The 22,134-nt window shown below is 47.7% G+C and overlaps 4 protein-coding genes across 4 annotated transcripts; 3 read left to right on the top strand and 1 right to left on the bottom strand.

The window, feature by feature from the left end:
• Positions 1 to 2,279: 2,279 nt before the first annotated feature.
• On the top strand, positions 2,280 to 10,759 carry DEU56DRAFT_980346 (uncharacterized protein; the record flags this gene model as incomplete). The annotated part of the gene is made up of 22 exons (XM_041359777.1): positions 2,280 to 2,683; positions 2,738 to 2,871; positions 2,927 to 3,173; positions 3,223 to 3,386; positions 3,491 to 3,574; positions 3,625 to 3,709; positions 3,761 to 3,929; positions 3,960 to 4,062; positions 4,115 to 4,665; positions 4,718 to 5,922; positions 5,974 to 6,138; positions 6,189 to 6,300; positions 6,357 to 6,492; positions 6,545 to 6,747; positions 6,797 to 8,214; positions 8,270 to 8,667; positions 8,716 to 8,858; positions 8,909 to 9,693; positions 9,743 to 9,776; positions 9,825 to 9,974; positions 10,027 to 10,283; positions 10,328 to 10,759. Exons 1-22 carry the CDS (start codon positions 2,648 to 2,650, stop codon positions 10,757 to 10,759), a joined length of 7,011 nt encoding a protein of 2,336 aa, XP_041209175.1. The 5' UTR covers positions 2,280 to 2,647.
• Positions 10,760 to 12,530: 1,771 nt separating this feature from the next.
• On the top strand, positions 12,531 to 12,800 carry DEU56DRAFT_692547 (cytochrome P450; the record flags this gene model as incomplete). Its single annotated transcript, XM_041347162.1, has 2 exons — positions 12,531 to 12,711; positions 12,760 to 12,800. Coding segments are annotated over 2 exons (222 nt in total), but the record flags the coding sequence as incomplete, so codon positions are not given.
• A 2,299-nt stretch (positions 12,801 to 15,099) lies between these two features.
• DEU56DRAFT_912194 (uncharacterized protein) lies at positions 15,100 to 19,281 on the bottom strand (the record flags this gene model as incomplete). Its single annotated transcript, XM_041357381.1, has 10 exons — positions 15,100 to 16,249; positions 16,308 to 16,440; positions 16,504 to 16,671; positions 16,729 to 17,123; positions 17,182 to 17,396; positions 17,619 to 17,735; positions 17,787 to 18,143; positions 18,209 to 18,412; positions 18,458 to 18,629; positions 19,040 to 19,281. The coding sequence occupies 10 exons, from the start codon at positions 19,279 to 19,281 to the stop codon at positions 15,100 to 15,102; spliced, it is 3,153 nt and encodes a 1,050-aa protein (XP_041209173.1).
• Positions 19,282 to 19,633: 352 nt separating this feature from the next.
• On the top strand, positions 19,634 to 21,905 carry DEU56DRAFT_755650 (uncharacterized protein; the record flags this gene model as incomplete). The annotated part of the gene is made up of 11 exons (XM_041349935.1): positions 19,634 to 19,671; positions 19,757 to 19,865; positions 19,917 to 20,215; positions 20,258 to 20,293; positions 20,344 to 20,472; positions 20,534 to 20,598; positions 20,690 to 20,853; positions 20,914 to 21,287; positions 21,348 to 21,351; positions 21,414 to 21,841; positions 21,893 to 21,905. The coding sequence occupies 11 exons, from the start codon at positions 19,634 to 19,636 to the stop codon at positions 21,903 to 21,905; spliced, it is 1,659 nt and encodes a 552-aa protein (XP_041209172.1).
• Positions 21,906 to 22,134: the final 229 nt, after the last annotated feature.

Raw genomic sequence — 22,134 nt, 5'->3', positions numbered from 1 at the left:
CGACACTCAGCGCAGCATCCTCTACTGTCAAAGAAAGATACGAACCTTTGCTCTCCACCTCCTTCCTTTGTATTTCAAGGAGGATGTAACACAAGTCATACAAACCATCGCAGAACGAGTCACAACCGAGGTCGCCATTCCACCCCCACCTCCTCCTACTGCTATCCCCGTCACTCCTGAACCGACAATCACACTACCCGTCCTTCCACCACAGAACATGCCCAGGCGTTCGGAACGTCGTAAAAGCCCCGCAAAGAAAACACCCTACAAACCCAAATCACGCTCCCCTCCAAAGAACAAAGACCGCTGCTCGCAGCCAGATATCATAACTCCTCCAAAGTCATCCAGATCGCTACCACCCCCTCTTTCCTTCGATGACAACATCATCTGCCGCCACTGCAAAGAAATGGGACATCGTCACAAGAACTGCCCAGAGTATTACTGCAGAGCGTGCCTCGTGTTCAAGCCTGGACACCTATCAGTCTTCTGCCGCCAACTCAACGGCGAAAGAGTCCTCCCCATGGAGCACAACGAAGAGGGCTTCTACGATGCACTTGCTAAATGGGAAGCGGACCAAGACGAACTTATCGAACGAATTGAGCGAGAAGCAGAGGAGCTCGCCAACAAACGTACGGGGGACGATCTGTTGGAGTTTCATAACGCTGACGCGGATCTCGTCTACTACGACGATGCGAGGTTGGAAAGTTGTTGAAGTCGGTGACTTCAGACGATAAACAGGGGGTAATGTTACAGCGACCCCATCATTTTTCTCATCATCATGCTTCTCCGATCTATTCTTGCTATCTCTGACCGCTTATCAACATGCACTGCATGAACATTCTAGATACTTCCGTCTATTCTTGTTATCTTTGACTGCTTATCAACATGCGCTGCATGAACATTCCAGATAGTTCCATGACGATCTTCTTGGCTCCTTTCACTTCCATAGTCGGCCTGGTCCGTGCCTCCTTTGTCCATTATAAATACCGTAGTAGTCACGCTTGTATTCTCTAACTTGAATCTACTTGGTTCTCTCTGATACTTGATCATCTTCTGAGGAAGATACTTGACTCCGATCTAGCTCTTACAGAGACTAGTCTATACTCGAACTTCACTTAGAGGGAGAGTCCCTCAAGTGTCTGAACCGAACGTCGTAACACGAAGAACTCCTTTATTGGATTAGTTACGCAAGAACTATCCAAGTCGTAACAAAATGCCCACCATGCCTATGAGGAACCTACTGTAGACGGGGCCTGTCTACATATACGGGACTTACCTACTGGACTAACAAGCCTACATAGGCTACATAGGCTCGCGTAGGCACCGCTCATTTTCCTGATGCTGGGCCACTTGCCCAGAAGATCGGATTTCCATCAGCGGCTATGTCTGGTTCTTGAACGGCGGTCCAGTGTCCCACTCCGCCAAGAAGCAGACTACCCATGCCTTATCCTCCACTGAAGCGGAATACATGGCTCTTACCGCAGCAATTCAAGACGGTCTGTGGATCCAGTCCTTCCTTGGCTGTCTGTCAATCCCTCTCTCTCTTCCTTTGCGCTTATTCGCCGACAACGCTGGCGCGATAGCACTTTCAAAGGAGGCTGCAAATCACATCCGAACCAAGCACATTGATCTTCGCTATCACTTCATCCGCCGTCACGTTGAAGAGAACACCTTCCTCCCAGTCTGGCTTTCAACTCACAAGAACACAGCAGACATATTCACTAAAGTCCTCCCTCGTCTGGCTTTCACACATCACCGTTCTGGTCTTGCACTCGTCTCTCTATAATCATTTCCTACATTGTCTCGTTGAGGGGGTATGTTGGATGACAACATCGACAACCTCCGCACGTATTAGTCATCGCATCACGGACCCATTAGACACCTTTTATCTCTGTTGTTTCTCGTTGTTTGTACCTCAGCGGTTTATCCATAACGCTGAGGTATGTTTGATTTCTGTCGTGCACGCCGCATCATTCTCACTTTATTTCGTCTATAGCATTGTGTCAGGTACTACTTAATAACAAGTGGTTTATCCATAACGCTGAGCATTGTGTCAGTTTCTACAAAACTAGGTACAAAATAGGTACATACTGTTGAAAATATAATTATCGGTTCGGGGTTCGGAACGGTTCGGGACGTGTGGGTGCGTGAAATTTTTGCATGCACGCGCGACATCTGTACAGCCTATGATTTACGCGTACACAGCCATAGTATGATAGTATTACCACCTTGGTAGAAAATCAGGAAATCATATCAGATAACCCTCCGGATTCGCACAGATTCGCACCTTCACTCCATGCATCCACTATTTATCGCATAAAAACCTACGACAAATACAATCTAGCTGAGCGCTAAATGGTTTTCGCGCTTGCTGCTGATAATTATAAATCAACCACCATCTCGAAAACCATGGGTCCAGAAGTGGCTGAAACTCTAGCCAAGGTTGAACGATCTTCGGACAGAAATTCTTGATGGCCCACAGTGTGGGGACCCTGCCAGGGTTCCATGCTGCCACAGTCCAAGTCCTGTCCTCATCAGCAATTTCAATCTGCGAGTTATCGTGGTTTTCAAGGATGTAACTACCTGGGCCTTTAAGGGACTGACATAAGTTTAAAAGCGTCACTCTACTCATCTGCATATCAAAAACATGGTCTCTTCAAACGAATACTTCCCTGTCGCACTGGTAAGCTCGTGTACGACTAATTGTATACTGAGCTAACATGTTTCATCCATCCAGGTTGGCATTTCCACAGAGCTCCCAAGTGGTCCTCATGGAACAAGCAACCTTGACTATCAATCGTTCTTTGACTTTCTCATGAATGAGCACCAAGCCTACGAGAACATTCCGGCCGATAGATTCAACATAGATGCGTGCGTCTGTCTTCCTTAACAAATCCCACCTGTCAATTACTGATCGCGTGCGCAGTCTTAAGGGAGTGAACATTGGTGAAGTGGCCACCACACAGGGCGCATTCTTAAAAAATCTAGATTTATTCGATCCTGTCGAATTCGGAATCAGTAGCAAAGACACTAGGATGATGACGATTGGAACGCGAAAGCTCATTGAGCTGTCATTCCTGGCCTTGTTGGACTCTGGAATTGACTATCGAGGAAGAAATATCGGCACTTACATGTCGAGCGTCGCCCATGACGTTTGGATGATTTCCGGCGAGGTTGGTGATACCTGTCTTGTGTCTCGCTGACTCACGCCTAGTTTCTCAGCATGAAACTGAAGCCCGCGGTTCATTGGCAGGTTCCCCTGCAATGATCGCCAATCGTGTGTCGTACCACCTAGACCTACGTGGACCTTCCATCCCCATCGACACTGCTTGCAGCTCTAGTCTTTCTGCCTTGCATCTCGCTATTCAGGCCATACGCAATGGGGAGTGCGAAGCGGCGATTGTGGGTGGTTGTCAATTGAATCACAGGCAAAGATTTATTTTCAGCAGTGTTTCTGAAATTTGACTGTTGAAACGCTTTAATTTACTAGGTTTGTGGATTGGCTGTTGTACAGTCAAGCCGGGATACTTGCACCAGATGGCAAATGTAAACCCTTCGACGCCTCTGCTAACGGGTAAGGCGAATGTCGAGTCCGTATGAGTCATGACCGATCATTCTTTCAAGATTTTCTCGGGCAGAGGGTGCTGTTGTTGTGGTCATTAAACCGCTTGACAAGGCTCTCCTCGATCATGACCACATATATGCTACTGTGCGTGATTCTCTGGACAAGATATATGTATTGGTTCTTAATTTTCCACAGGTTCTAGGCACCGGCATCAATTCGTCTGGTTCATTAGCTCCTGCAAACTCCCCTGTAGCCTATGCTCAAAGAGATGCAATGTTGAGAGCCTTCAAGCAAGCTGGCCGCCAGCCACACGAAGTCGATTTCGTCGAGCTTCATGCCACAGGCAAGTTCCTGAATCTAGGCCGTTGAATTATTTAAACGTGTATGACTCTAGGGACTGCTTCCGGCGATCCAACGGAAGCAAACTGGGTTGGAGAGAGCTTCTTGAAAAATGATAACAAGGAGCTCCTCATAGGTAGTGTGAAAGGAAACCTAGGGTATGTTGTCGGGATTACGACAATCAGCTTGGTCTTACTTTGCTCCACACAGTCACCTCGAAATTACAGCGTTTCTTGCGTCACTGTGCAAGGTTTGCTCCATGTTTGAATCAGGAATAATCCCTCCCAATGTCAATTTCCTCAACCCTAATCCGGCCATTCGTTGGGAAGATTTCCATCTTCGCGTCGTATCATCACCAACAACGTTGCCTTGTCAATCTGCTACTGGACGCTCTCTGATCTCGTTGGCGGGCTCTGGAATCGGCGGTGCCAATGGTCACTGTGTTGTTGAGGGTCCTCCTACAATCGATCCTGTAATACCGTTCTGGCGGTCAGATGTCGTTCGTCCACCTTGCCTTTTGGTGGCGGGCGGCCTTTCTCCGCGTTCAACAGTTGCTGTAGGAGAATCTATACGGGCCATAGACAGTGAAACATTACCTTCTGTAGCGACGACCCTAGGACGTCGGTCCAGGTCTACGCCTTGGCGTTCTTATGCGGTTACTTCGTCAAATTCTCCCCCTCGTTTTACCGAGCCAGTTCTTGCTCCTCGCACTCCCCCACTCGTGTTTGTGTTTTCGGGACAAGGTCCTCAGCATTTTGAAAGTGAGACATCATCCCAAGCATTTCGTGACTTGATGCTGATTATTTTCGTCAGTGGGCAGAGAGTTTTTCAGCTCATGCACTGTCTTCAATAGGAGCATACTTGAAATGGACGAAGTACACAAGCGTACAACTGGATTTTCACTCATCGCACGGACTGGTCTTTTCACTCAACAAGCTCCTATTGCAGAAGCACTTGGCGATATCTGGCCTATTTCGGTGACTCTTCCTGCTCTAACCATGCTTCAAATTGCAATTTTCGACTCTCTTGCGAGTCTTGGGATGAAGCCTGATGCGGTTGTGGGTCACTCTGCAGGAGAGACCGCATTATTATACGCATCTGGAGCAGGTTCCAAAGCTATGGCTGTGGAGCTCGCAATTGCGCGTGGGCGGGCTTTGACAAACGTCGAAGGCGCAATGGCGGCAGTTGCATGCTCCCCTGAACAGGCTCAGAAAATCATATCACAGATATGCACCGAACAGGAAAAGGTCGATTTGGATATTGGCTGCTATAATACTCCCGACGCCATCACGCTATCGGGGTCATCTGCCGATATCAACCTAGCCGTTCAGCGCGCAAAAGCTGCGGGATTTTTGGCAAAGCGACTCAACACCACCATTCCTGTGCATTCCAAACTGATGGAAGCTTGTCGTGACGAATTTATGCGACTGGTAACGGACATATTCGATCGCTATCCTTCCCAGCCGCCTCAAATACCAACATATTCCACTGAATGCGGTATGCTGAAACACGACCGATTCAGTGCAGAATATTATTGGTCCACTACGCGTGGCCCAGTGCAATTCATAGGAGCAATCCAGCGTATGATTCACGACATGGGTTCTCCGAACTATCTAGAGATAGGGCCTCACCCAGCTCTTGCGAGTTATCTGGTCACTCTTGGCGGCGAGAAAGCCACTGTTGTGTGTCCTCTGCGCAGGCCCAAGGCCAATCAAGGAGAAGTGGTTTCTTTTCTTCACGCTTTGGGCAAGCTGGCGATCGCTGGACATTGCTGCATAGACTTCAATATTCTCAATGGATGCACCGCAGCAGATGTCGCCAAACTACCCGCCTACCCCTTTTCCCGCAAGAAGGTCCCCTTGTACCCGATTACTTCTGACATCAAGAGAATTCGTCAGCATCGTAACGGCCCGTTGAACTACTCTCAGCTTCGTATCAACTCCGTGACACACCCTTACCTGGCTCAACATGTGATTCAAGGCGAGCCCATCATGCCCGCCACAGGTTTCCTTGAAATGGTGCGCACTTGCGAAATATGAGAGCAACAAAACTCAACCCGTATTTACCAGGCCCTGGAATTTGGTGCAAGACAATTATGGGATGTCAACTTCCTATTCATGCTATCTTTGTCTGAGGATCAACCGGTGCCAGTTGATGTTAGCATCGAGGGACCTCGTTGGTCGGTGCGCTCTGCTCTAGTAAATCCATCGCAACTGTCCGACACACCACCCCAAGTACGTGAACAGCTAATTGATTCTTCGCTCTATGACTCACCGACGGTTAGTATGATCGATTGCATGCTGAGGGCTACCTATCTCTTGATTCTCAACCTTCACCCTTACCGGCAGTGGACATTCAGGCGATCAAGGAGCGCTGCACGCAAGTCAGCGTCGAAGGTCCGTCACGAATCATTAATCATTGTCGGGCTTCGTCACTCACCCTACTGTCTCAGGCTTTTATGATGGGTTCGAGCACTTCGCTCAATTTGGACCAGATTATCAAAGAATATTGGATTGTTACCGGGGCACTCACGGAGGGCATGAAGAAGCATTGATACATATCCGTGGGGATGTCGGGGATCTTCCAGGGTGCGATCGTTCGTTTTGTTTTGACGAGATGTTGATGTGACAACAACGACAGACTGGAAAAGTTCAAAATCCACCCCGTCATCTTCGATTCCGCAATAAACCCTTTGGTCCACCCGATGTTTACCTGTCTCACAGACAAATCTTTGTATTATCTTCCTTCTCGTCTGCAAAATCTGACGATCCATGATGCGCTCATTACGTCCCCATTCCCGCAGTCTCTATATACTCATATTGTTTTCCGCCAGTGGACGCCTCGTGAGTTTCCTTATGATCACCAGTTTATCGGGGACTTATGCCAAAGAAGAATCCATGAAATTTGACATTGCCCTCCTGAATGAGGACGGAAATCATCTCTGTACGATAGAATCATTCGAAGTTGCCCTCCACGGAGAGTCATCTCTATACGAGCCGAGACGTCACTTCGACTTAGTGTATGAGCCAATCTCACTCGACCTGTCGTCGTGTCGCTCCCCGACCCATGAAGAATTGCCAGTGGATGACCAACCCAGGGATAGCTTGGTACACCTAGTGGGGACAGATGCTGGAACGTCATTGTCAGCTCCGCTCAACATCATCGCCTACAAGCACGGAAAAGGGATAGCACTTCAGCCGGTATTATCCGTCCTGAACACTACCGCTCCGTGCACCATATATATTACGGCACTCGCTGGTGTAGACGGAGACGAGGCTGTCGGGTTCGTGCGAGCCTTGCAGAAGGAATATCTCTTATGGACGATTCACGTTATAGTGTTCGACCCGACTTGGAATGATGAAAGCATCCGACGGGCAGTTGAAGTTGTGTCCAAGATGCCCCAGGTGGAGACGGAGCTTGTGGTGGATGCATCTGGATTGGTACACGTCCCGAGAATAACACCTAGTGAGGGCCCGAAGAATGTCTCTCCTTTCAACTTCCACGAACCATGGCAGCTCGAGAAGTCCACGGTTGTTCATTGCTCGTCTCCCCGTTTGGATTCTCATTCGGCTGTCGTGCATGTGCAAAGTGTGAGCCGATCGGACAATCAGATATGGACTTTCTTTGGCTTCTTAGGCAGCTCGCACAAATGTGTCATGGGGATATCCGCTTCTCCTGTTGGGAATTTCATCACATCGCCGCTGGATAGCTTGATAGATGTCCCAGCGGTCCTGGATGCTGATGCGTCGTCGGGTCCTCCCATTCTCGCCCTTGCCATAGCAGTTCTTGCTGTTGGGCCTGCATATTTTGAGAGCCCGGGAAGGTTCCGTGGAGAGATTCTGGTGACGCATGCAGATACCCAGACTAGCATGCTGGTCATTCAACTCTACATTCTCCAAGGCTTTCGCGTTGCTACTATAACGCAACATGCGACTGACTTTGAAATCAGCCGCCTCCCTAATGGTCATTTTAGTTTCATCGTCTCTGAATACAGCGACACGGCAACGCTTCACCTCTTATCGCGTCTCTTGACGGCTGGCGGGAGTACGTTCCCATGGAAGCATCCTACGAAAGGCTTGCAGTCTCTGCTGACCTGCAACCCTTGGTTGATTGGCCATGCCATTCGTATTGGATCAAACATAGCTGGCAAGGAGTTCGATATTCCTATGCACAATTTCAGCGAGATCATAACTGTCAAGCCCGGCGATCCCGTTTATGTGAAGAAACATCTCTTCAGCGACAAGAAGGCTTATCTACTCGTGGGAGGCGTCGGTAGCCTTGGACTCCAGATTGCCCAGTGGATGTACAAGGTCAGGATATCCCTTTCCACTGAACTCATTTAGTCATGCTGAGTCGACCAATTAGAACGGGGCTCGGGAAATTGTTCTGACTTCGCGGTCCGGGCGGGCTGGAATTCTGCGTAGGGGAGATACTGCATCTCAGCGCACTATCGCATATCTCGATAACCTACCGGATTTGAATTTACGCATTGAGGCAGTCGATGCCCTCTGCGAGCCTGATATGAAAACGTTAGTGCAAGAACTACAGAGTCCGCTCGGGGGATGCATGCTGCTCTCTGTGGTTTTTGCGGATGGCCTCTTCTCTGGGCTTTCCGCTGAAAACTTCAATGCACCATTCCATGGGAAGATCAGAGCATTCGAGGTGCTATGCAATACGATTGACACAAGCAAGCTGGATTTTCTGATTGCATTCTCCTCGGTTTCGGCATTATTTGGCAATGCGGGTCAAATCAATTATGCTGCGTACGTCTTTCGAGTCGTGTGCGTAAATCGACGGCTCACATTTCTCAGAGCGAACACTGCGTTGGACGGAAGACTGCGCGCCATGCCCAATGCATTCTCTATTGTAATTCCTGCAGTCACAGACTCGTTCGTCGCTACAATGAAAGCGACAAAACTCAAACGCTTGGCGAATTGGGGGATGTCATCTCAGAGTGAGTTGTTCCCTCGCCATAATGCGGAACTCGGCATCATATATCTTTAGGGATCCTCCAATTCATCGGGGAAGGCATTCAAAAGCTTGCTGATGGCCCTTTCTGGTTCTATATTCCGGATTTTGACTGGGAAGCAGCCCGCATCACGCTAGGAAACGAACACATGTACAATCACTTATTGCCCGAGCGGACTATCGCGGAATACGGAACGTCAACCTCCAACGACAGTCTTTCGATCGGGGACATACTGTGTGCCACCCTCGACATTGCGCACGAAGACTTGTCTCCCGACATTCCTTTATCGGTGTACGGTTTGGATTCCTTATCTGCCGCGAGGCTATCCTTTGCCTTGAACCCCCTTTTATCCATCAGTCAGACACAGCTCCTTGCGAACGTGACCCTTAGGACTCTAGAAGCCCGGTTAGAGGACCAGCAGCTGTTCACCCTCACTGAAGCAGAACATAGGAGCGCATCCGAACTTCACAAGGTGTCTGAGATGAGGTCCTTGGTCGCCAAGTACACGTCTGGATTCAAGAGCCCCAAGACGCTGCTGCCTTCCTCTCTGAGCTCACGGGACTGCGTCGTTCTCATAACCGGTACCACAGGCGTCTTTGGCGCACATCTTCTGGAATGCTTGCTCCGTGCACCACAAATCAGTCGTATCTTTCTTCTTAATCGTACCAAGCCCGGAACACTGACTATGTTGGAACGCCACCAAGAGATTTTCCAGGCACAAGCACTCGACCAGACGGGACTAGAAACAGACAAGGTCATGTATTTGGAAGGCACGCTAGATAAAGATTATTTTGGGCTGTTGCCTGCCACGTTCAACGAGGTGAGCATCATTTTTACATAACATTTCAGTGAATTTAATCTTGTCTTAGATGGTTCAAAACGTCACCCACATTGTGCATGTTGGTGAGGAATATCTTACGTTATTTCATATTCACACTGAAAAGCTTGTAGCTTGGCCAGTGGACTTCATCATCCCCCTTGCTGCATTCGATCATGCTCTTCACGGTCTGCGAAATCTGGTGGACTTCGCCATTTCCTCGCCCTGGCAAGTTCCCCCTCAATTCCTTTTCATAAGCTCGTTCGAGGTATTGAATGGTTACGGTGAGGTACTTTGGGTGATTTGAGATGCACTAAATCACTGACATTTTGGCAGGTCTGACGTCAACGAGCGCAGCAGAGGAGGCTCTCATACAGGATCCCAGTGTATCTATTTCCACAGGATATGTCGAAAGCAAATGGGTTGCAGAGCACGTCTTGGCTGCTGCTTCCGATGCCACACGACTGAAGCCAATGATTATTCGTGTGGGGCAACTCACCGGAGGGCGCAATGGACAATGGAAAACAACGGAATGGATCCCATCCATAATCGGTTCAGGCCTCAGCCTCGGTGCCTTGCCTGACCGTTCTGATGTGAGTTTTCCTGAATACCATCCAACTATCACTGAACTTTGTAGACTGTAAACTGGCTTCCGATTGATGTGGCGGCGGCATCGATCGTGGAGATGTTCAATTCACCCCCTGGCGTGTATCACTTGACACATCCGAGTCCTGTTTCATGGACTGTTCTGATGCAGGAAGCTGCTCGCATCATGAATATTCCGTTGGTCCCGCCAACTCAGTGGCTCGCTTCTTTAGAGGAACAGGCTTCATCACAAACAACAACATCGCAGAACAATCCTGCACTGAGGCTGCTCGACCTGTTCAGGTATACCCCTCACAGAAGCAATCTCACAACGAACACCGTGAACTTAGAACCGGAGCTCTCGTGCGCTAAGGTATTGCAAGAATCTCCGACACTGCGATCAACTATCTCAAGCCCACTGGGAGCGACGGATGTAGCTAAATGGATTGGATACTGGCGGAGCATTGGCTTTATTCCCGTTTGATTTGAACTCAACAGTCTCTCGTGCTAAGGTAGATATGTCCGTCCCATGCCAGCATGTACTTCTACATATCTAGAGCTACAATCAATATACTGTAGGATGTCACACCTGGGTTGCTGTATTATTACACTTGGTAGTAAAGGTAGATGTCTTTTCAGACATCCATGGTGGCTATCATGGTGTACTACCAATAACTCAAATTTCTCGCATGGTAGTGGCTGACTTGAAATCACAGACGGCAGGACACAACAATGAAGGCCACTGTGGGAAGTAAATACATTGAAAATGAATGTATTGAATACTGAAAGTTGATGTCCAAAATACTGACTTTTAAGGATTTTATGTATTACAAGTGCTTGCTGCTGCGCGGCTCGTTGGATAAATCTAATTGTGTCTAATAATAATTCTTTATAAACAACATTCAATGTCTTGGAATCAATATTTGTTTCATTTTACGGCAATAGGATGTGGGAGTCGTCTTGTTGACCATTGAGTTCTACTAATTGAAAGTGTTTCCTTGTTTCAGCAAATTGAATATCCGGTATAGTGAATAGCTGGTGCGTCACTTCTTCGAGGGCACAGTTGATAGGACTAATGTTCTGCGCGGGTAACCCACGGGTATTTTCAGCTTACCCCTACCCCTACCCACAAATAGTGATGTGCACGGCCCGGCTTCAAGCCGTGGGCCGAGCCAAGCCGGGCCAAATTAGGCCAGGCCAAGCCAGGCCAAACTGACGGCCTGACCAGGGCTTTGGCCCGGCCTGGAATTCTGAAGAGCCGAAGCCGACAGCCTGAGCCGCGGCTTTTAGCCACCTCAACCATCGACAACGACCATGAACATTCCGACATCAAATTGGAATTTCTTCAAAGAACTGTTGTGACCATCTTCGATACTGGTCAAACCGTCTGAGCTCTGAGGTTATCGTACATTGTACATGTATTTTGTTTCCTTCAATTTCATGGATCATTAAGTCTAATGATACATCTTGCAGCAGATAAACACAAATACCCTTCGGCAGTGAGTGCTTTCAGACGATGGCGTGATAAGGGGTACATCAAAGGTTGAATTGACTTTAGCTCTGCGAGGAATAATTGCTCACAGAAAGGGCACAGATCCCTGTCAATACAGAACGATTGCGCGCGTTCGAAATCATTTCTCTTGCCAGGTGTCGACTCCATGGGCCTCAGTGATCCTGTCGAGGTACTGACGTCAGGCGTATTTGTAACATGACAGTTGTGATATTGTCATCGTTTTTGCCCAGTTCCGCATTTTTGGCTTTGTGCTCCTCCCTGCGTTCTCGACCGTAGTCCTCTTCTTGACAGTCCTCGTGTTCCTGCTTTCAAGATGGTACAATCATATGTCCCACTGGTCAGTCTCTTCAGTCGGTGTCTCTCAACCCAGTGGGTTGTACTGCTCCTCTGTTCACTCGGCCATTCTGGGCGATCCACGGCTCTCAACAGGCTTGCGAGCAGCCTTGGACAGCAATTCAAGCAGCAGGGTGTCGTGTCTGACCTTTCAGGGTATCGCACTCGTGGGGGCAGGCATCATTATGAATTTCCAGTGTATCAAAGGAAGAAGCTAGCTGAGTTCACGTGGAAACATCTCTGCAAGGTTCTTTGCAAGCTTACCTAGGAAGTACTGCAAAATGACAGTCGCCTGTGCTATTCGAACTGGGACTTACGCACGTCTTCCACTAGCTGCAACTGAGAACGTAAGTACAAACATGCAACCTACCTTTTAACTTGACATACCTCCGATCAATAGAACACTGCTACATTGCAAATCTTTGTCTTGACCATGTTCCTCTTTGGCGACAAACAGCGCAAGGCTCAAGAGGAGATCGATTGTGTCGTCGGCGCTGACAGGCTGCCAACCTACAAGGACCGAGATTCTCTTCCATACATCGAAGCCCTTATCTGCGAATTGTTGTGCTGGCATCCCTCTGTACCGATGGGTTAGTAATTTTAATCTTCATTCATACCAGCAATGAAACGTTGGACAGGCATCCCTCACTACTTGACGGAGGACAATATATTCGAAGGAACTCAGAATCAAAGCATTCCCTACTCGAGCCGCGGCTCAGGCCAGAGCCAGGCCAAAGCCAGCCGTCATTTGCGGCTTTGGCCCGGCTTTGATTTTTTGCAGGCCAGAGCCGTCTGAAGCCAGGCCAAAGCCGTGGCTTTTGGGCCAAGCCAGGCCGGAACATCACTACCCACAAAAACCCATACCCCTGGCCAGGGGTACGGGTTTTTTCACGGGTACAAAGTTTTTGCCAGGGTACACCCCTACCCGTACCCGTGGCGGGTAACCCGCGGGTATTTGTAGTACATATTGTAGAGCTTGATCAGGCGATTAAAACAGTGGTCTGATCATGCAAAACGGTTAAGATTTGAGCAAGATATGAGCATTACAAGATAGGATTGCATAGTTAAGGAAAATGTGAATGTTGTTAAATGACTTAGGTGTCTAATCTGAAGCTAGTGTTATCTTGATTATCTTGTCAAACACTTGAGGTATGTTTAATGTATGAGCTGTCCTTTCATTTTGCATCCTTTTCTTATAATGATCATATCTTGCTCAAATCTCAACCGTTTTGCATGATCAGACCACCGTTTAAATTGCCTGATCAAGCTCTACACTATGTACTACAAATACCCGCGGGTTACCCGCCACGGGTATGGTTTTTTTGCGGGTTAAATATTTTGTACCCCTACCCATACCCTCCAAAAAACCCTCCAAAAACCCGCGGGTTACCCATACCCCTGCATATCACTAGATAGGACTCAACAGCTTGTGGTCCAACAGCTGCAGCTGGAAGTATTTACCTTCCAGCTCCTTGTCACACATAAGTGTATCCAGTTTTTGGTAAGCACATATTAATCTCTTATGGTACCAGCAGGTCACATTTAACTTGGCATTGCTTAGATATACATCATTGGCCCACACTCGAAAGCTCAGATCCCCATCATGGATCTCGAACATCACATTTTCCCTGAAGACTGTTTGTTCACAGGTGAACCACTTGGGTGAGTTCACTCCAGGGAAGTTGCACTCACTGTTCAGTATATCACTGACTCTCAGCGATATAGGGTCACCCATGTTGCAGCAAAGGTCGAGAACGGTCTCATCAAGGGTAAGACCTTGGCAACCATTGGAAGTTGTTGCATATGCAAGATGGAGGGGAAATTGGAGACAATGAATGGTCCAACTTGCATGTGGGGGTGTGAATTTGAAGCAGATGCGAGGGATGCATTGAGTATCCATCAGCAAAATAGTCAGTACTTGTACATAGTGATGGACAGGTCCAGTTTGGTCCAGTTTGCTGGCAAATTTTGGGAACCGAGAACCAAACCATAGGTCCAGTTCTCTCCACAAACAGAACCATGGACCGGACCATCGGTTCAGTCCGATAACGGTCCAGTTCCAGTTCATCAAGGGTCCGAACCCTGAACCAGACCATCCAAATCTAAGCTCAAAGAAAATTTCATTTTGGCCGAGATGTAGAGTGGTATACAACAAAGAGAAAATAAAACTACTCACTATCTTCATCTGCATCATCATGGAGGGCAGCAATCAGTGCATCCAAGTGCTGCTTGGCATCACTGGCAGTGGAGATGTGACCATTGCGGTACGCACTCTTTAACAACTGCAAGCTCTCAAAAATGTCTGATTTGAGACAGTTCTGCCGCTTTGTTCCTGTCAATCCGCCACTCTAAAAGGCACATTCCGAGGGTGTAGAAGAGCCTTGTATGGGCAAGTAGTCCCTGGCCATGCGTGAAAGAGTCGGGTACTGCGACTGGTGGTGCTGTACAAATCTTCGTTAGTCAACTTGTATGCTTGTGATAGCATAAAAACTCACCCCCCACCAACCTACAACATCATCAGTCTGCTCAAGAGGACATCCAGAGTGGTGTTCACTCCTTTTTTTCACAATACATGACCTTTGGTCAGGGACCCTAAGTGTACATTTCATGACCTTTCTGAAAAATTTCACACTTGTCATAAATTTTGAAATATACTGATAAGTCAGAAAACACTTAAAATATCTTACCAGGGCACATTTTTGAAACACAAGACACATTTTCAAAACTCAGTCTGGGTGTCTGAAAACTGTTAGATATAATGTTTTCAAAATGTGTGGCACATTTTCAAAACATATGACCTGTTTTCAAAACTCGGTCTGGGGTGTCAGAAAACTGTCAGACTCAACCTGGCCGCATTTCAAAAAGACCCAGACACATTTCAAAACAACTGACACATTTTCAAAATTTGACCATGACTACCAGACATAGTGGAATTATACACCGGCAAATGAATAATATCAACCTAACACTATGTCAGCTTACCAGAAGAATGACACAACAAAAATGAATGAACCTTCAAGCATATCAGGGTCCACATCCTCAATGACATCATTGTCAGAAAGAGCATTGACGTGGTCGTATACTTTGTCACATAGGGCCGTAGCACTGCCACTGGATAATGAGATATATTTCGACTGCCACACTGGCTCGACACCGTGACCCTTCAGGACAGGCAACCATAGACGGGCGAATTTTGTAGCCAGCTGAGTGAGAATGGAGGCCTGCTTGTGCGCATTAGCAGACAGTCCATGGCAAAGAGCTGGGGTGATATTGGTGCAAAGACTGGCCTGCAATAACCACCACACAGCCTTCCACTCAAAAAACGCCAACACTTGGCGCATCTCCTCAACAACTACAAGTTCCTCTTTGTGCCAGCGCTGGACTCGCACACGAGCCTTGGTCCACTCAATGCGAACATTATCATTGAGACCATCAGCAGTGGAGGTGATGGCTCCATCTGGAAGTGAATCATTGTTGGCAGTGACACGGGGGACCATCCAGATCCACGAAGGCTCACGGCGGCCTTCACTCTGCCTGCCTTCAAACTCTTCGTCATCCTTTCCAGGACCTCTGATGTCGGCTCTATTCAAAGGGCAAAGTTGTGTTTGCCAGTTGCCACCCAGCGCAAGTGCCAACAAAGCCTTCCGAGCATGCTCATAATGATCCGTGGCTGCAAGTGACTTCTCGACGAAGCAGGTCATGGTTGTATGAGAGCGTGTGTTGGCCTTGTTGCCTGTTCCAGAGATGTTGCCCTTTTTGAACTGGTAAAGGGACTGAGTGATGCAGCGATTACAACGAACATCTTCTAGACTGTCGTCAGCCTGTGCAACACGAAGGCGAAACTCCAGTGATACGAGTTGCGTAAGGGACAGCAGAGTGACAGTGGGTGAAGGAAGTGAGGACGGAAGATGCAGGCAGAGGTCTTTGGCATTAATTGATCTGGTGTCAGTGTTGTTGTCCTCAGATTGACGGTCCTGAGATGGCATGACACATGGCATATACACCTGTTGCATGTCACGCCAATTCTGGATGCGTCGAAGCAGAGCAGTGCGCTTCTGTTGGATGTCTGCGAGCTGCGAACTTGTCCCTTTGCCCTTGAGCGCAGTGATGGATGCAGTCAATGTGTATCTACAATGATATTAAAATAAATTGATGGGTCGCACATACATAGAAAATAAATACTCACTGTTGGTCTTCAAGTTCGAGGCCATTGATAGGGAAATTGCTTGGAGTGACTTCATGCATCGAGACATGGTCCTGCGTGGCAGCAGCCATGTCTTCTTTTGCTAGCTGAAGGCGGATATCCGCAAGTGTAGTACCTTCACTCAATCAAAAGGATCCAGTATGATTGAACGACAAAGAGGAGAGCTTACGTGACTGACAGTCCCTGTAGGGATTCGGCTTTGACATATCAGCTTCCCAGTCCTCAACTGCCTTGGACCACGTGCAAATAGTTGTGGGTGGGAAGGTCGTAGTGTAAGACTCCAGAAATTTCTGGTGTGTGTGATGCATGGCGAACGCTTCCTTGAACTGTGCTAAGAGGCTTGAACCTAGTAGACATGTGAGGGGTAAGCATTAAAACAAGCAACAACGTCGATGAGACATACCAAAGTTTACTGTTTTCCTCCAATTCCACGCAGTCCAATGATCATTGATTGTCTTGTGTCGTCCACCAGGCAACATCTCATGAGTACTTGTGCCAATGCCATTAAGATGAGCCCATGCAGTCTCGATGCCTTCTCCGCATGTCTGCCCAGAACCATGTATGTAGTTTAGTGAAAAGGTATCTTGACAATCCTTGCCATGATTACGAAGGTCGTATTTTGGCACAGCATAACACATCTCAGTGTCACCATGGTTGAAATGGAGTGAGGACGGCAGATCCTCCATGCGAACAAGGAGCCGCTTGTGATAGTGGCATGCAATGTCATATGAGAGGAATAACATGAGGCATTGAACGCCAATGAGCGTCGAAAAGAGTATGTAATCCATGTTGATATACCTACAGTGTGGAGCAATTAGTAAAACAATTTGAGAGCGACCATGCAGACAAGGCTTACTTTTCCCCTTTCTGCAAGTCTGCAATGCCATTGCACCGAACTAATATGTGCCTTGCACACATCACTGCACCCAGCCCAGATGTGATATACCCATCTTTATTATGGACATTGGCATGAACAATGGCATCATGCTCGACTTGACATGTGCTCCCCTCGTTGCACTCCCCAGACTCAGCTATTACAGCTTGAAATGCAGACTCCTCCACAAAAAACGACTACCCTGGGGCAAGTTCAATATCTCTTAAGTGGCTCTTCAGAGGAAGCCGAAAGTTTGTGTCCATTGACAAATATAACGCGTAAAGGTACCTAGTAAAGTACGAGTCAGTTACAATCACCATGACAGATAACAATACAAACTCACTAGCATTTCAAGTAGTAGTTTCCCAACCATCAGGCAAGTTGCGTCCTGGATGAGGGCAAGCAGCACATTCTATGACCAACGATCCTGCACTGGTAGCTTTTATTCTTGCTGGATTGTGTCCATGACCGGCTTGCTTGAGGGACATGATGTGATGCCATTGACGCATAATGCGTGAAAGGTCGTTATAGCGATTCTAGTAGAACTACAATCAGCCAATGACTTGATATTGATGAATGATACATACCGTGAAGTCTGTAACTCCAGAGCCGTCTGAGATGCGGAGAAGGGCATTGTAAAAATCAAAGATGTTGAGCTTCCCTTGCAGGGTCAACTCGTGAAAACATTCCAGCACCGTAAATGTGGCCGCTGCGTGAGGTAGGTCAATGGTCATTGGATACCAACCCGCACGGAGCAATTGGATGTAGCGCGATTGTGCATTGTAGCAGCCACAAAAACACAGTGAGACCACATGTACCCCCACTAACATCCAGGACTGTAAAATGATATGAAGCTGGGATGGGCGTTGGACAACGATGGCCACAATGGCCAAGCTGAATGGATGACCCCAGCGAGCATAGAGAGGTCTGTTGGAAATGAGTGTCTTGCCAAGCCTAAGTGCATGAAGGATCAATGTCAGTTGTCTATCAACAGTGCAAAGGTGCTTACCTCAATGTGGTGAAGGGGAAGCATTAGATGAGCTGAAATGATACATTCCTTGCATGTCAAGGTACCATTGAAGCAGTCACAACAACGATATTGGCCGGGTGACCCGCATGTGCATATCCCTGATAGGTTCTCCCAAAATCCATCACGACAAAGTAGTTCATCGAGAACAGTAGAGTGAAGTTGAAGCCATGCTTCTAGTTGTGACTAATTCAAGTCAGAAAAATCACGAGAGGAACATCAAAAACTTACTGGTCCTGAAGGCTTCCCCTTCTGATGCCGTGGGTGAGAATATCCCTCATACTGGTCGGTCACTGGATCATCCATGATCAGAGGTGGTGGTGGCTGCGGTGGATGATGTGAAATGGCTTCTGCAACCCGTCGCTGGCCAGGACACCCGGTTATGGTGTGTGTGATGGTATAACTGCGAAGGACATTGACTCATGGTCGTGCATGACGTCCACTCTCGTCGACTACAAAAACACGAGTTTTTTTGCGAGAGCCTGCAGTAGAGCTGCTAGCTGTACATTTTGACATTGCAAGGAAGAGGTGATTAGTAGACAAACAATTCACACATGCAGTGGCTATTATGTCAAATGCACATTACATATGCATATTTCTGGTGGATACACGAAATAGCTAATAGCTCTAAATACGATTGTACCCTTATGCATCCCGTTGAATTTGTGTGCAGTAAGTCACAAAGTCGTAAACTGCATTCCCCTTACTACGAAAACCCTTGTATTCCGCCCTAGGGTAACGATGCACTTGTTTTGAAGTCTCCTGCCTGAAAAATATGTTATCTAAAGCCCAAAGCACGGAGAAAACACGTACCAGGAGCTGAAGACACCTATCTTGCGACCAACACGAACTGAGTCGAGGAAATCAAGTGCGCCCTCTCGAAGCAGTGCAGGTGATTCAACAGGCAGTGGATGAACAGTGATGCGAGGCACTGCCATAGCAGGCTGGTGTGCTGGATGAGAGCTCCAGTTCACTCCTGGAGCCCTCCTGTGCTGATATGGTGGTACTGACAGTGGGTTGCTTATAATGGGTGGCGGCGATGAGGCTGTGGACATGGTGGAGGAGTGTGATTGATGTCCTGGAAGTTCTTCGAGAAGAATCTCTCCGGAGACACGAAATCCTGGAGTGGGGTCACAATTGGAAGCAATGAGTGGGAAGTGGAAATGCAACATTTTAAAAACTCACTTGTCATCAGATTATGGTGAGAAGCTCAACAGGGACAGACAGCAGCATCCGCAAACAGTGTTTTTTGTAGGTAAAGTCCTGCCCAAAGTCACACTATCACATATCACATCATGTCAGACCCTTGCATATTAAATACAAACAGGCTTACTACATAACTGCGGACAGTTTAAAAAAAGCCAGATTTTAAAACATCCCCCCAATTTTAAAATTCTGCTGTCCATCATGGGTCAAGCAGCTTGGGTAACAAAGGAACAAGTCATGTGGTTAGTTAGAGTCAAGACTCTCCTTGTTCCTTGCTGCTACAGACACAAAGGCATGCTGGATTTTCTGGAAGGACATTTAAAGAGAGTGGTTTGCCACCTATCCGCTTACTGCTGGTACTGAAGCCGAGCTGGTAGACGCCCATAGTAGTGCCGAGGATGTCAATTCAAATGACCGAAAGAAGAAGGAGAAGGTAAGCAAGGATGTACACACACTTTCAGTCTTTTTGACTCCCATGCAGCAGATCTACCACTGGTATTTTAATCATTCACGTGGCACGACAAGCGGTACAGGGTCACAAAAACTTCTCGACCTCGCTGGCAAATGCAAGGGCCAACTCCTGCCGTGGCAAACATACTCTCGCCTATATCACAAAGGCGAATTCAAGATGAAGATGGAGAAGGAATATGGCGCTTACGTGCAGGCTTTTGTTCCGACCATCGAGAAGGATAGTCCAATGAAGTTCCTTGAGTGGCAGAAGAATCGTTTCAACAAGCTTCTTCGAGAGGCAACACCGGAGGTCAAAGCAGAGGTTGAGCAGATGTGAAAACAGTCACCAGTTAATGAGGATGAAGCTGCTGACAGAGAGCAAGACAGTGAATACCTCTATGGTATCCAAAGGTAAGATCAACCACTATCCACACAAAAAATATATATTCATGAACTCACAGCGCAATGGACTCCTTGCCCAAGACACTTGATGCGGCTGCTAACCAGATATATGTGAAGACTGGTTGCGTGGTTGCAATCCTCGTCGGGGGTCCTCAGCCACGGCTAGGCGGCCAGATCACAAGTTGGTTGTAAGTATTATATATGTTGATCACTCATAGTTTAGTGCTGATAAGCAATATTTACCTTCAGTGTGCATCGCGGTAAGACAGCGGGTGATGAGTTAGAGTTCGACGAAGCACTACCTGATTTGGAAGGTTGGATTGGTGACTTCAACAACTTCGTTCAAGACATCTTTCATGAGTCATGAGCCCTCGATGTTGCAACAAATTCTGATCATCTCTCCAGCGCCTGAGATATGTGAAGCTCGAGCACTCCAACCTATTGTATCACTGTTGACCTCACATGGCCTCACACCAGTGGTTGCTGTAGCCACGCAGCCCACAGCCCCGTCATGTAGCCTCATGCCAAGGGTTGCTGCAGCTACTCAGTCTGTGGCCCTGCAGCCTGCAGTAAGTGGCATGCCAACCGATCTTGCAATTCAACCTACCGCAATGGAGCCTGTAGCACAGCCTACTGCAATGGAACCTGTAGCCCAGCCTGCCGTGGCTTGTACACCCGGTGCTATCACCACCACCATGTCAACAATGTCCACTGCGACCAAGTGTGGTATCACTCCAACACTCACTACTGTACCACTGCCTAGTACTGCGGTAACACCCTCTACTACAACTACTGCAACGACGGCACCTGCTACATCGCCAACTCCCTCACCAACGCCTGCAACAATGGCGGCACCTTCTCCCTCACCAACTCTGCCAGCAATGGATGTTGATATTGCGTCGTCAAACAAGACAGAGGTTTCACTGTCCACTCATGTCCTGATTCCGGTCCAGTGGATCAAGACTTGGTTCGATTTTTTCGGAGGTCTTGAGTTTGAAGATCCGTAGAAGAATATTGTGGGGATGTGGATCAAGTTGGAAGAGAGTCTTGGTTTTTCTGACAGTTCGGTATGTTGTATGTTCTACTGGCTTAGTTTGATATACTAATGATAAATAATCCATCTATATAGGTTCATTCAGCCTTCCTTCCATCCAAACAACGACCCCGTGAGGTTGGAGTATGGACAAATAATAATCGCCCCATGAAATCCCCCTTGGTGCCGGTTACTGACATTCCTGGCTATGCTCAGCAGTGGTTCGTGTGGTGGGCCTCCTGCCAACCAGACTGGCGCAACAAGGAGGCACTCATCCGAGAGGACGCGCGTCCTGCAGGTGATTGGCTCTGTCTTCGTCGCAGACGGAAGAATGGGTTCTTCATCGTCCTTCTCAGCCTTGCATGTTGGTGTGAGGCTATTGTCAATGATACTGATTGTGTTTCTTTCACCAAGGCTATGGGTGATGTGGCTTGGGTGTTGAGTCAAATGACTGCTAGCACCCCCAGCATGAAGTGTGTGCGCAATGCTCATGACGATGAAGGTTCATCTACCCTCCGCAAGTGGTAAGTATTTATTTTTTGTTGGTCATTATCCACTGACGTGTCCTTGTTTAGCCTCCGTAAATGATTCTATTCGTCACTCTTCTACCATTGTGCCTACCTGTGTATCCCCCCATCATTACCTACCACTATTCTAATGCTGCTTGCAATATTAATGTTTTGAAAATGTGCCGTGCATTTTGAAAACATTCTACCTAACATTTTTCTGACATGCTGTGCGTTTTGAAAACATTCTACCTAACATTTTCTGACATGCCATGCATTTTGAAAACATTATATCTGACAGTTTTCAGACA

This window comes from Suillus clintonianus (genome assembly GCF_016758775.1).
Source record: "Suillus clintonianus strain FC179 chromosome Unknown DEU56scaffold_30, whole genome shotgun sequence".
Classification (NCBI taxonomy): domain Eukaryota; kingdom Fungi; phylum Basidiomycota; class Agaricomycetes; order Boletales; family Suillaceae; genus Suillus; species Suillus clintonianus.
This window is presented reverse-complemented; position numbering and strand designations above follow the sequence as displayed.